This window comes from Salvelinus sp. IW2-2015, linkage group LG19, assembly GCF_002910315.2.
Source record: "Salvelinus sp. IW2-2015 linkage group LG19, ASM291031v2, whole genome shotgun sequence".
Lineage (NCBI taxonomy): Eukaryota > Metazoa > Chordata > Actinopteri > Salmoniformes > Salmonidae > Salvelinus > Salvelinus sp. IW2-2015.
The window spans coordinates 11,583,388-11,596,724 of NC_036859.1; the positions used below are offsets into that span (position 1 = coordinate 11,583,388).

Consider the following 13,337-nt stretch of genomic DNA (forward strand, 5'->3'; position numbering starts at 1 on the left):
TGTGTGTGTCTGTCGAGGAAACCCAAAAGGGCTGAGTCAGAGATCCCATCGCTTCCGGAGGCAGCCAGGGCAGAGCCAAACAGAGGGAGCTCCCCTTTGAAAAGCCTCTCTGTGGAAATATCAACGGGCAACTCCTGGGGGATTCACTCTGCTGTACTAGTCCTACCCATTCCTGCCCAAACAGCCCCAGGGCCTGGCTGGGGTCATAACATATATTTTAGGAACAGTGGCGGTTGGTGCCGTTTAAGATGAGGGAGGACTATAATTTTTTTCATGAGCATGGTCTTATTTCTATTACAGCATATTGGATGTCCTTCATTCATATTCCATTCACCCAGTTCAATGTAACATCAACAGGTTCAGGCCACTACATGATACTCAAATGTTCCTATACCCATCATGAGGTTGCTACAACCTAGGCTATGAATGAAAGTTTACAGCGTAGGTACACACAGGTCGAGAGACAAATTTGAGGTGACAGACAGTGACATTCAATACCGCCTTGCACACTCTTGTCTGCATTTAGCTGATGTAATCATTAGTCCAACAGTTGCAAGCGAAAGTTTCTATTGGACAAATTCAGGTACGTTTATCCCCATTTTGTTGTGTTTGCTTCCGTTGACTCTCATAACAGCCAAGTTGTATTAGTCATCTTCCCTTCACCTGTGGACTTCGATGCACAACAAATCAGCTGTATGTGACCAGGCGAAACAACCTTTCCAAGCCAAACAGCCTACATCATTGTCACCGTATTAGCTGAAGTAATGTCATAGTCAGCATAACTAATAGATCTAACGCGTTAGTAAACCCAGCTACAATCATGCAGTAACGTTAGTCAGTAAGCACTAATAAATTAGTAATACCAAAAGCTTACCTTGACTTGGAAGAGTTCCAGTGTTGTGTTGGAAAGTCATAGGCAGCTAGCTAACATAGCATCCCTCTGTTTGAGCGGGGTGTTTCAGTAGGCTAAACTAGCTAGCTGCATTTGCTAGCTAAGTAAGTGAAACTGAAAGTGGAAAAAAATGACAATCTTTATCGCTTGCTCTATTTCTCTCTTGCTTCTCCTTAATTGTGGAAGAAATTAATTTGTTCCAAACTGTTCAACTATTGTCTTTCTCTCTCTTTGACTCAACTACTCACCACATTTTATTTTTTGCAGTGCTAGCTAGCTGTAACTTATGCTTTCAGTACTAGATTCATTCTCTGATCCTTTGATTGGGTGGACAACATGTCAGTTCATGCTGCAAAACTCTGATAGGCTGGAGGACATTCTCCAGACGTTGTCATAAATACTGTGTAAGTCTATGGAAGGGGGTGAGAACCGTGAGCCTCCAAGGTTTTGTATTGAAGTCAATGTACCCAGAGGAGGACAGAAGCTAGCTGTCCTCCGGGTACACCATGGTGCTACCCTACAGAGTGCTGTTAAGGCTACTGTAGACGTTCTTTTAAAAATAGTGTGTTTTAATCAGTTATTCGGTGACGTGATTATATTTAGTATAGTTTTATCTAAAAAGGATAACTTTTTTAATGTTTTACCATTTTTATTTTTAAGAAATTCACTGAGGAGGGTGGTCCTCCCCTTCCTCCTCTGAGGAGCCTCCACTGATTAGGGCCCAACGGGAGAAAACAGACTAAGACAGGGACAAATTCCCTGTATTTGTCCAATAAGAACCGCTCGTTTTTGTTTTCCATTGAAAAATAGTTTGCTACACTATTAGAAAAAAAAGGTGCTATCTAGAACCTTAAAGGTCTCTTCGGCTGTCCCCATAGGAGAACCCTTTGAATAACCCTTTTTTGGTTCCAGGTAGAACCTTTTTGAGTTCCATGTAGAACCCTTTCCACAGAGAGTTCTACATGGAACCCAAAACAGTTCTACCTGGAACCAAAAAGGGTTCCCCTATGCGGCAGCCGAAGAACCCTTTTGATACCCTTTTTCTAAGAGAGTACGGTGTGCCCTAATGAATGTTACCCAGGCTTGCAGTCTCTCTGTCCTCATGCTGTGCTGTGCTGCTAACTGTTTACCTTGGCTCCAGTCTTCCCGCCAGAGGACTTTCAACTCAGTAGCGCTGCCCTCGGGGGTGACATGGACTCTCTTACTCACTGTCTAAATAAAGCAGCCTTAGGCGTCAGTTGCTGTGTGTGTGTATCGCTCTCTCTCTCTCTCTCTCTGTCTTTCTCTCTCTCTCGCTCACTCACTTGCTCTTTCACTCTAATTCTCTCTCTCTCTCTTTCTGTCTCTGCCAATTTAGAAAAGCACATTCAACACAGATAAGACTCTGTTACGCTGCTCAGTGACAAATACATCAGCCTATTGCACCATTCACCAAACTCCTAAAATAGGTTTGAGGCTTTGGTTTGTGTCACTTGTCAGTTCTTACTACTGATCTTCACAGCTACAGATAATTTATGGTGAAATAACATAGAGTGACTGTTGTCATGCGCATGACCCTCAACCTTAAGCACATTAATTCAGAGTAACAAATGGGAGGAGGGCCTCAGTGATGTAATGTGTTGTAAATCCTCTTAGAAAAAAAGGTGCTATCTCTAACCAAAAAGGGTTCTTCGACTGTCCCCATAGGAGAACCCTTTGAATAACCCCTTTTGGTTCGAAGTAGAACCCTTCTGCTTCTAGGTAGAACCCTTTCCACATGGAACCCAGAATAGTTCTACCTGGAACCCCAAAAAACGTTCATCCATGGGGACAGCTGCAAAGTGTACCTGGAAGACATTACTAGCCTAGGACCACTTCATAAATTCATAGACCTATAAATATTTGTTCTTATTTTAGGTTTCACACTACGTTTGATTTACATATCTAAAGAAAAGTTTGTAATTTGTCTCAGTTGCAGCAGAGCCTATTTAAAGTTTGTGTGAGGTCATTTCTGTTAAAGGCCCATTGCAGTCAAAAACGTGATTTACCTGTGTTTTATATCTATATTTCCACACTATGAGTTTGGAATAATACTGTGAAATTGTGAAAATGATAAGAGCTGTTTGAAAAGACCGGCTGAAATTACAGCCTGAAATATCAGCCTGTTTTTGTCGGATGGAGTTTTGTCCTGCCAATTAGTTAAAAGACCAATAAGGAAGACAACTCCCACTCAGACTACCACATGACAGTCCTAGTAAAACATTTCCTTGAGAAATTGCTATTTTATAAGAAGCTATGTTTGTTTCTCGTTGACAATTTCAATTCAAAACAATCATACTAGAGTATTTAATTGTTACCCAGAAATGATTTGATATTGAGATAAATTCAAGCTGCTTTGGACCTTTAAATGGATAATGCATAACTGCAACCCCTCAGACAAAGACTGGAGGGACATTAAGCCTGCAGACACTTGCCAACTCCTTGGGCATGTGCTATCGACGAATAAAATACAAAAGATCCAAAACTGAAAAGTAAAGTTGTTTAAGATATTGAACTGGTGACATTATCAAAATAATGGATTATAATAACGTTTTCCTACACTGGTCTGCTCAAAACTAGTATCATGCAAGGGGACAGGTAGTACAAAACAATTGCCATTTTCTTAAATAAAAGTGAAATAACATTTAAATAACTTGTATCTCTAAATGATGTATCTGGCTGATGTGCAGTGCAGTCTTGAACATAGCTACACTGACACTCAATAAACTCTCCAACATCAATATGTCAAAATTGCAGCCAGATAACCTAAAGCTCGGGCATAAATCTAGCCATCTCTAAAATGTCTGTGTCTACCTATGGTATAATTTACAAGCTATATTCACTTAAATATATTTCAGACTGTGACAGGCACAATACACTTGATTTAACACACACTGAAAACACTGCTAAAACCATTGTAGTGATTGCATATCGTGGTGTAAAGAAACAATTGCTGTTGTGTGTAAGAGGAAAGGCTAACTTTAATACAGAAGGAGAAAACAACTAGACCAACACTGTTTGGAAATTCAAAACCCTCAGGGATCCATTGCTGCCGTCTTTCCAACAGCTTGTCATAACATATTTCTCTTGAAGGTACCGTCTTAAAAATGTACAAACTGTAAAACACATTTTAATAAACGTTTTGTTTATTATTCCAGCATGAAGTAATATAGTGGAAATCTTCATACAAGTTCAATAAAAAAAAAGGAAAGTAGGCTAAGGCGATTTATATTTCTGAATAACGGTAGGCTACTAGCTTTTATCGAACCTCTCTGAATCATGAGGTGAAAGAATTTAAGTGAGGAATAACACTGCCAATTTTTTTTTATGCCAATATAACAACAAATGTCAAAATATTATTCAACTATAAGGGGTTATTTACTATCACATTTTCAAAATGGTTATATGTACCTTCACAGCAAATGGCTAGATGGAGCTAAAACTCTTGCTGCAAACTCTGGCACATACCACAAAAACACTGTGATACAACGACACACCAACAACAATGTGTAGATTTCCTTCAAATATTCTAAGATGGGCAATTATTCCAAAATTCACATATCAACAGAACAATTTATTTCAAATATTGAAATAATATCATTTAAAACTGTATCAAGAATAAAACAACCAACCAAAGAAATACAAATATCCAAACAAAAAATAGGAAAACAATGTTAATAATAAACATGATATTTTTTTAAATAAATAAGTCCAGAAAAAAACTACCAGGCACTGTTTCAGCTGAACGACCCTGATGGTGAAACTGAAATGCACTTTAAAACGGCAGTTTCACAATGACCTTCAGATTCATTCCACCGAAATTGACATTCCCCAGAGAGCTCGAGGAATTTGTCTGGCCCTAAAATGGATCCACTGAGAGTTCTGCTGAGCGAGGCGCCATTCACACCCCTGCTGGAGGAGAGGGAGACATACAGTATGATCTGTGTATTGAATGGGAAAGTCATATTTCTACTTCAAAAGTTGAAAGTCAGGAACATGTACTGTAGAGCTTTTGACATGTTTTGAGTAAAAATACAAGGGCACATTTGTATTCCACTTTTTGTTGCGTGTTGAGTCAAACCAAAATCAACAGTGATTTGTCACATAAGGTCATTATGTCTTGAAACCAGTGAAAGGTTTTTTTCTACCTACATATGGATTTTTTCACGTCACTGAAACATAACTCTTGGCATAAATCACTCTTTTAAGATTATTCTCAATTGAAGCTACATTGACTYATTTTGTTTTATGACAGTCTACAGTTGGTTGTAGGAACAGCCATTACTATTTTATCAACCAAAAACTTATTAGGGGCAATTTATCAATTCCGCATCTGTTTGTCCATATAGCAACATTACATTATTTTATGTTGACCTCATTTAGCCTTTTCATTTGATTTTTGTCAAGTTTTATATGAACATCAAATACATCAGTAAATGTATACTGTTTCTACCAGTTAGGTAGTCTTTGTTACAGCCAGATAATATTGCAGCAGTTTTGTATTGTAACAAAAATATGCATCTGTAAAATAATTGTGGGTGCCATTCATTCAAACAGTACTTAGCTAGCTGTTGTACATGTGTCAACGATTTTGCGGACATGTTATCTCTTTTTTATCCTCGCCTAAAAAAAAAAACACTTCTACCAATTTCTTAAAAAATAGTACCATAAAGTGAAGAGTATTTTAATTTAATCTGTAGGATTGAATTATTTGCGAATTGAGTTAATAATTAAAAACAAAAACTGACCGACATAGGATGTCGCAGTCTTTGATACCCTGTTTAAAACCAAGAGTTTCAGTCAGATACAGTAAGAGCTATCAGTGGAAAAACGTGCAGATTTACGATCACTGGTAACAACTACTAACTCAACAAGAGAGAAGGAAATACAAAAGTATATTAAAAAACGAAGATATAAGATTTTTTTTGTTTCAGTTCTACTCTATATCCATATCTTTATTTAACAATCATAGTCATATTTTCAACAATGGAAGATTAATAAATACTTTCTCTTGATTCAGGAAGGTTGTCTTGGTAACTTGATAGCTTGATTCCAGTTGCAAAAAAATGATAATCAAAATGTCCTCTGTATGCATGGTTGCGCTTTTCTCAAGCACTAATATCCAATTAACCACTTTTGTCTTGAGTGGRGGAATCCATATCATTATGTACAGGTTTCTTCATTTCAGACATTCTATCCACCTCCATAGCTGAGAGAGAGAGAGCGAGAGAGACAGAGACAGAGACAGAGAGAACAGCAGGTCGGTGTGGAACGCATCCGAACTGCAGAGTAACAAGAATGCATCAACAGGCCTCCTCTCACATATTTCCCTTTCTGTTAAGGCACTACGGTTTTCTCATATCATTCTGGAAATCAATCCCAAATATTCCACAGACGTTTCAANCTGTCTCTGTCCAACTGTTGTTAGCTGGGCAGTAGGAAACAGACCCAGAACCATCAAGGCACAGAATATTTCCACCACGCAGCAGCAGGACATCCAGAGAGAGAGAGAGAGACAGAGGATAGTGTGGTGGGTTCCATCCCCAGCTCGTGACTCAGGCAAGAGCCATGGGGCACCAGGACTCTCCCCTGACGGAGCCGGCTATGTCTGGAGACTGGGTAAGGCCCACGCTGGTGTAGAGACTATCCTGGCCTGGGTACTTCACGATGGCAGAGCCATCAGAGCCTGAGCCATCCGCTGGGCCACTCAGGACAGCGGACTGGACCTGGAATAGGACAGAGAAATGTTAGTCACAGATTCAAAAGAAATGACTGGGTCTTTCCACAAAATAAGTGCCTTTTTGCGTCCCTTTGATATTTTTTACTAGAAATTGTGCACCAATATTGAATTTTAAAAGCCTGGTATATTACATGTATAATTCAATAAATTACATGAACCCTGTTACGTGAACTGAACACTCGTTTTTAATATGGTGAAACTATTCTTAAAACATTTAAATAAGAAACATTGAACATCTAATAGTCAATAGTGTAAAAGCCGGTGAGCTGGTTTTACTATTTTTGGCAATTTTCTGGTGTTTTGTGGCAGAAAACTGATCGGTTGGAGCATAACACATCAACACTCTTAACCATAGATAGACAAGTTAGACATGTTTTAGCACATTTTATTCACTTCTTTAAGCTTGAATTCAATTGCTGCTCCCTGTTGCACACAACAAGCTTCCATTCCTCCTGTCACAAGGGGATTTAAGGCTGATTTAAGATGAAATCTTCAACCATGTTATGTCAACCCTGTTACTTTATTTGCCACTTAATAGGCACTCACCATAGTATGTTTTTATATACAATCTTGAGATGGGAAAATGTATTTTTCATTAAGTTGAACATGTGCTCTTAATGACAGAATGTAAAAATTTGGCGAAATCAAACTTTTTTGGACCAAGTTACATTTCTTAAAAGGCACTGAATCGGTGGAACGACCCTAATATTCTCCATGGGTTTTCTATAGTCACAGCCAGGGCTTCCAGAAGCCTATCAATGATAAATCTTCATTTGTAACTGCTAAAATGGATATACACTGAGTGTACAAAACATTAAGAACACCTTCCTAATCTTGAGTTTTGCCCTCAGAACAGTCTCAATGAGTGGTGGACCATTCTTGATACACACGGGAAACTGCTGTGTGTGGAAAAACCAAGCAAAACTGCAGTTCGTGATACAAACCGGTGCGCCCGGGCACCTACTACCATACCCCATTCAAAGGCACTTAAATATTTTGTCTTGCCCATCTACCCTCTGAATGGCACACATACACAATCCATGTCTCAGTTGTCTCAAGGCTTAAAAATCCTTCTTTAGAGAACAAGTGACATCAGATTTCACCTGGTCAGTCTGTCATGGAAAGAACAGGTGTTCATAATGTTTTGTACACTCAGTGTATAGGCCTATATGCAGTGAATCTCCACATTATTATAGCAAACCGGCCCGTTTATCAAATGATAGGAACAGACAAATGTCATTAATAAAATGTACTTTAAATAGCCCTATAATATTGTTTCATTTGGAACAAAATCAGAGACTATGTTTTAGGACAAAATTCCCGAAGAGCATCATCTCTGAGAAATGCAGACCACTTCCCAGAACCCATTAGAGACAGCCTTTAAATACCTCTGAAGACACCAGATACAGTAGGCTACAACCCACATACCATATGACTCAATACTTTTGAATCCAGTATTGTCAGGTCGGTATTATTGCTATCACGAACATATAAGATGAAAGTGTATTATTAGCCTGCCTGCTCCTACATTTGTCAACAGTATTCAGTCAAAAGAATACCAATTAGTGCAATAAATAAAACGATAAAATCATATTTTAAATATATATATATATTTTCTTTTTAAGTAAAAGTGTGTCTATCCTACCAAAACCGTAGACTTATATTTGACGCTAACTGAAATGTGTGGGAAGAATTCAGCCGTGCATAATTTCTTACACAAGACATAACCGAGGAGGGGACAACAGTAGAATCTCAATTGCAAACGACCCTGAGTCCGTTTTTATAACACACGCGGCCTATCCCGCACCTGAATATTCGTTTTCTTTTTGAATACGCTATATCAAAATATGGATCGTTCTTATTAACCCTGGCACCTGCGTGTTGGGAGAGCTGTCCTTCGAGCAGTCTTCAGAGTTGGAAGAAGATGTCGACGTCGGAGTCATGGCGACTGAATTACTATTTCCTGTGGTAAAATGATTTTTAAAAGTATATATATATATATATAAAGAGAACCATAAAAGTTAAGTATTTCAATTATACAACAGAGAGAGAGAGAGAGAGGGATCTGCTTACCAGAGGATCCCTTGGTTTTGTTCAAAGTCTTAGGTTTTCTTTTCCTCGTCTGAATTCCCTCTTTCTTCATGGCGAGCGGCCGAGGTACCTGCAAAAATAACGACTACATTAGTCTGTCATGTTTTTTGGTTACACGTTTTGTCAATGTATGAAAACATGTACATTGTCCTTTAAACATAAACTTTATTAATAATAAATATAATTTATTAGGCAGACTGAATACACTGATCCCGTTTAATATTGTTCTCCATAGTCATCGAAACAATTACGCACGGTAATTAGGCACGTGTCAGTTACAATATTCTCTGCATTTGTCGAACATGAAGTTAATAAAAAGGGGTAACTTGTGACATAATGTAAAGATTGTGTCTTACTCCATGTAATTTTGTGTAGAGCCCACATGCGTTGCAGACCGGTTCTCCTTCTGCGTTTCTGCGCCACAAGGTGGTTGTGCTCGTCTGACAGTTGGCGCAGGAGAGGCCGATTCGCCGGGATGATGACTGGGAAAAGGCAATATATAAACAACGATAAACACACTGGAACATAAAGATATGAAGCTACGATTAAGCAAAGGTGAACGCGTGCTGTAAACGTGGAATGGAGAGATGTCGCAGCCCGCGGCTAGGCTACCTGACTAATGGAATCTTTGGCTGTGATCCAAGCACTTGAATTCATCATTGGATATGAAGGGCATGGATATTCCTCTCTTATGACTTATGACTCTCTTTCTGTTATCTGCACTAATTTCCGAACAATAATATTGGTCATATTCATGTCATCCATTTAACTGGCAGTTACGTTCAGCTTATTACCATGAATTTAATTGTCAGGGAGTTCGTGGAAAAAAGGCATCAGTCGTTTGTTAGTGTGCGTAATAACTGCGTAATGGCGCCAGGAGAATGTGTGTTTGAAAAGTATTTTTTTCCCTCACGTAGCCTCTGTACACTTGTTGACCCTGACTAAATTACCTATATGACAGCCAGAATTACYTTGTTAATATATGAACGCTGGCTAAACTGAGGGTGCAATAAAATGGTCTACCGTTTAAGCGAATTGTTTGTCCCAAAAAATCATCATAAGGAGTATAGAGATCTGAGGTGATAACCTTAAGCCATTGCTTTAAATAAATAGACAGGAAATTGAGTGGTTAAGTAGTCCCCTGAGCGTGTTCTGCTTACCATCCGCTTCTGTGGTTTAATTAATGGCCGGCTGAGTCCATTCATTTTGCTGTACAGGCCGCAGGCGTTGCAGAGAAAGTGGCCCGTGCCATCGCGTCTCCAAAGCGGCGTTGAGATGGAGCCGCAGTTGACGCATTCCCTGCTCTCTCCCAGGTCGTCGAGAATATCTGCGGGAAACAGATAGGCAATACACCAATCACTTACATGACACTTCAGAGAGGTGCTTGGGCATTAAAAGAGCCATGATTTWTCTTAGGCTTAATTGAGCACCTGCTTTGAAATATGTTATTGTATATTGTAAAAATAAAAWWWTKTTATTTTTTAATGATTATTCACCATTATTTACAAAATGAGGTATATTCTAGGCATATGTGATAGCAAATTAAGATTATACATTCAATACACAAGGTGACTGCACTTTTGACTGTACTTTAGCTATTTTATCTATATCTAATGCATTAAGTTACTTTAAGAAACTCAAAATGTTTCCATACTAGTTTTATATGTGCAGTCAGAGGGTGTAATCAACAATGTATTTATTTTAGTTACACCAATAAAAATATCAAAATATGATAGGCTTAGACGTCGTTATAAAACATTTGATATCAGGGATAGGCCCAAACTTTAATTCATGCAACAAATGCATTGATAATAGCCTATGTAACTAATATATAGCCTACACTCTTAGAAAAAGGGTTTCGGATAGAACCAAAAAGGGTTATATTTCTTGCTTCATTTATGGCAACCCTAAAGGTTCTATATAGAACCATTTTGTAGGGTTCTTTGATCAGAACCCCATCAGAACCCCAKGGGTTCTTCACTGAACCAAAATTGGGGTTCTACCAACCTTTAGGGTTGCCATATATGAAGCAAGTATAGAACCCTTTTTGATTCTATCCAGAACCTTTTTTACTAAGAGTGTAKCGCTCCCGAGTGGCGCAGCGGTCTAAGGCACTGCATTTCAGTGCAAGAGGCGACACTACAGACACCCTGCTTTGAATCCAAGCTGTATCACAACCGGCCTTCATTGGGACTTCCATAGGGCGGCGCACAATTGGCCCAGCGTCATCCGGGTTTTGCCGGTGTAGGCCGTCATTGCAAATACGATTTTTTTCTTAACTGACTTGCCAAGTTAAATAAATAATAAATATAGCCTAATTAACTTGSTATTCTAAAATGGAACCTATTTACCATGTCTTACCATTACTATAAAACATGTATTTTACCTCCGATAATTTCCTTAACCAAATTGAATTAGAATTTATTGGGGCCATTAGACCTAAACACTTGTAATCGTAAATTATCATCACATTATTTCACCCTTGTTGCTTAGATTTTTTTGGAATGGTTATTTTTATTATTATACCATGCGTTAAACAGCTATTCGATACATGTCATATCAGCACTAAAGTTCTCACTCAATTAATCAGCTTTCTTCGATACTTTGGGGAATAGTAAGCCTACCTCCATTGGGTCCTCGAATCGTCAAGGGCGCACCTCTGCTTTGCAAAGTGTGCAACATGGTGTTATCGAATGGTCCTCCAGGCCAAGGCGAGGACAACTGGGATAGCTGCGGTCCGACATACGGGGAGTAGGGACTGGCGTAGGATCCACCGAGGGACCGCGGGAGGCCGTACTGGTCTCGACTGCCCACATTCAGCGGGTTACTGTAGCCGTTATCCCTGGACGCTACGTTGTTCATTGGCGGGCTTGGAGGGTAATGGAAACGGTTGGATGTATGAGGACTCCCGGTGCTGTAGGAGGGACTCTCCGGAGTAGACTGCGACCAGACTGAATGGCTTGTGACCGCATGACTGGGCTGTGCCGACCCGCTGGCTTGCAAATAAGGGAGGCTGGATATCATGGGTCCCACCCGGGAGCTCGGTACATACACTGGAGAGTTGGGGTTGGAGTGCATATAGCCCCCAGAGGGCGAGTCGTACCCCGCCTGGCTCTGGTGGGCCGCCGCGATGGCTAGTGTTTGATACATGTCGCTGGGGTCGACGATAAGGCCCCCCTTGTGGTGCGGGTGCGCTCCACTCGAGATGATTAGTTTGTTGCCCTGGTCTAAATCCGTGAACAGCGTGATGTCCTCTGTGGTGGGCAGGGCAGTGTTGTTGTTATGGTGTCCGTGTCCGAAGTGAACGTAGGAGTGTAGAGATGGTCTACCTGGCCCCTCGTCGCGCCGGTGTCCCACTAAGTCAAGTTGATCGGTTGTCGGCGGTGACCTGAGTCCCTCCGAGTCGTGCGCGTGGCCGTGACTGTCCTGACCGCCGTGTAAGTAGCTCTGTTCAGCCGGTGACCCTGGGCTGCTGGACACTTCTTGCTTGACCATGGACCAGCTGTTTTCGCCCAGGTCCATCCAGGATCACTTTCCATACACCGTWGGGCTAGAAAATCGTGAGGGTGTTGTCTGCCCTGGGAATGAGAGAGAATATGTTGTTATCAAGATCAAGTAGGCTAAAAGGGTCTATCATATTGTAAATTGTTAACTTAAAACAGGTCCTTGGGCGTCATGTAACTATTTCTGGTATCATAAAGGATCTATGAGATGAGGTAATCAAATCTTATTACAATCTCAAATATTCTTCCCAAAGATTTGGTCCAAATAGTTACATTTGAGTTACCTTTCAAGCGATACTATTAATTTGCAAGAAACATGTCATCCCCCATGATAACAATGTCATATCAATTCCATAGCTTACCCTCTGGGAAACTGCGTAATACAAACCCAACATAGCCCTTGATGTGGGGCTTGGTTTCATTTTGAAACGTATTCGCGCAATTTTGAGTACATGACACAAAATTATAGGCGAAMGGCTAGGTTACTTAGCACACAATACTCGATCCTCACTATTAAAACTATATGATGGTTATAAACTAATAGTTAAGACATGTTTGGCAATACCACCTAAGGTATTAATCCATTAGAAATGTAGGCACACCGCGCGCTCTGACCGGAGGAGTTGAATCCATCCGTGTCAAAACCCTGTCCTCCCCTCTCGAGATAGCCTCTTCATAATTACAAAAAACCACACACCGTTACAGATAGGAACAAAATGCAATATATCTTTGGAGCAAAGCGATAACCGCTTGATAAGACGCATAACAGATAAGACCCAAGAGGCAGGGTAATTGTGACAAACCAATACCCCAAATGATTTAGGTTCTGCGCAACTGGCACCCAGGAGCACGATCACTGAAACCAGATGTTTTACCAAGACTGGACTGAAACATAGAAGACAAAAGAGGAGAGGAAGGATTATTCACCACACACCTACTCGTTCTGTGCCATCGGTCGCTCGTTGAAGTTTCCTATAGTGTGTGGGTCGTAGCTGGTCTCTGGGAAGATAGGAATGAAAGCGTTAGCCTACTGCGCGCGTGACGAGGTTTTTAGAGAGGAGGCGCTTCTCGAGGCTGCAGTTGGAATCTGAGG

General features: G+C 40.3%; 1 protein-coding gene across 4 annotated transcripts; it reads right to left on the reverse strand.

Annotated features, from left to right (window-relative positions):
* Positions 1-6,318: 6,318 nt before the first annotated feature.
* gata6 (GATA binding protein 6) lies at positions 6,319-13,285 on the reverse strand. Of its 4 annotated transcripts, none has more exons than XM_024009395.2 (7): positions 13,179-13,285; positions 11,366-12,319; positions 9,902-10,068; positions 9,098-9,223; positions 8,724-8,811; positions 8,525-8,613; positions 6,319-6,636 (listed from the first exon to the last, which is right to left on the reverse strand). In XM_024009395.2, the coding sequence occupies exons 2-7, from the start codon at positions 12,261-12,263 to the stop codon at positions 6,466-6,468; spliced, it is 1,539 nt and encodes a 512-aa protein (XP_023865163.1). In that variant the 5' UTR covers positions 12,264-12,319; positions 13,179-13,285; the 3' UTR covers positions 6,319-6,465. The 4 variants fall into 4 exon arrangements, with proteins under 4 accessions (XP_023865163.1, XP_023865164.1, XP_023865165.1 ...); XM_024009396.2 differs by having other exon boundaries at positions 13,183-13,270; XM_024009397.2 differs by lacking the exon at positions 13,179-13,285 and adding an exon at positions 12,607-13,092.
* Positions 13,286-13,337: the final 52 nt, after the last annotated feature.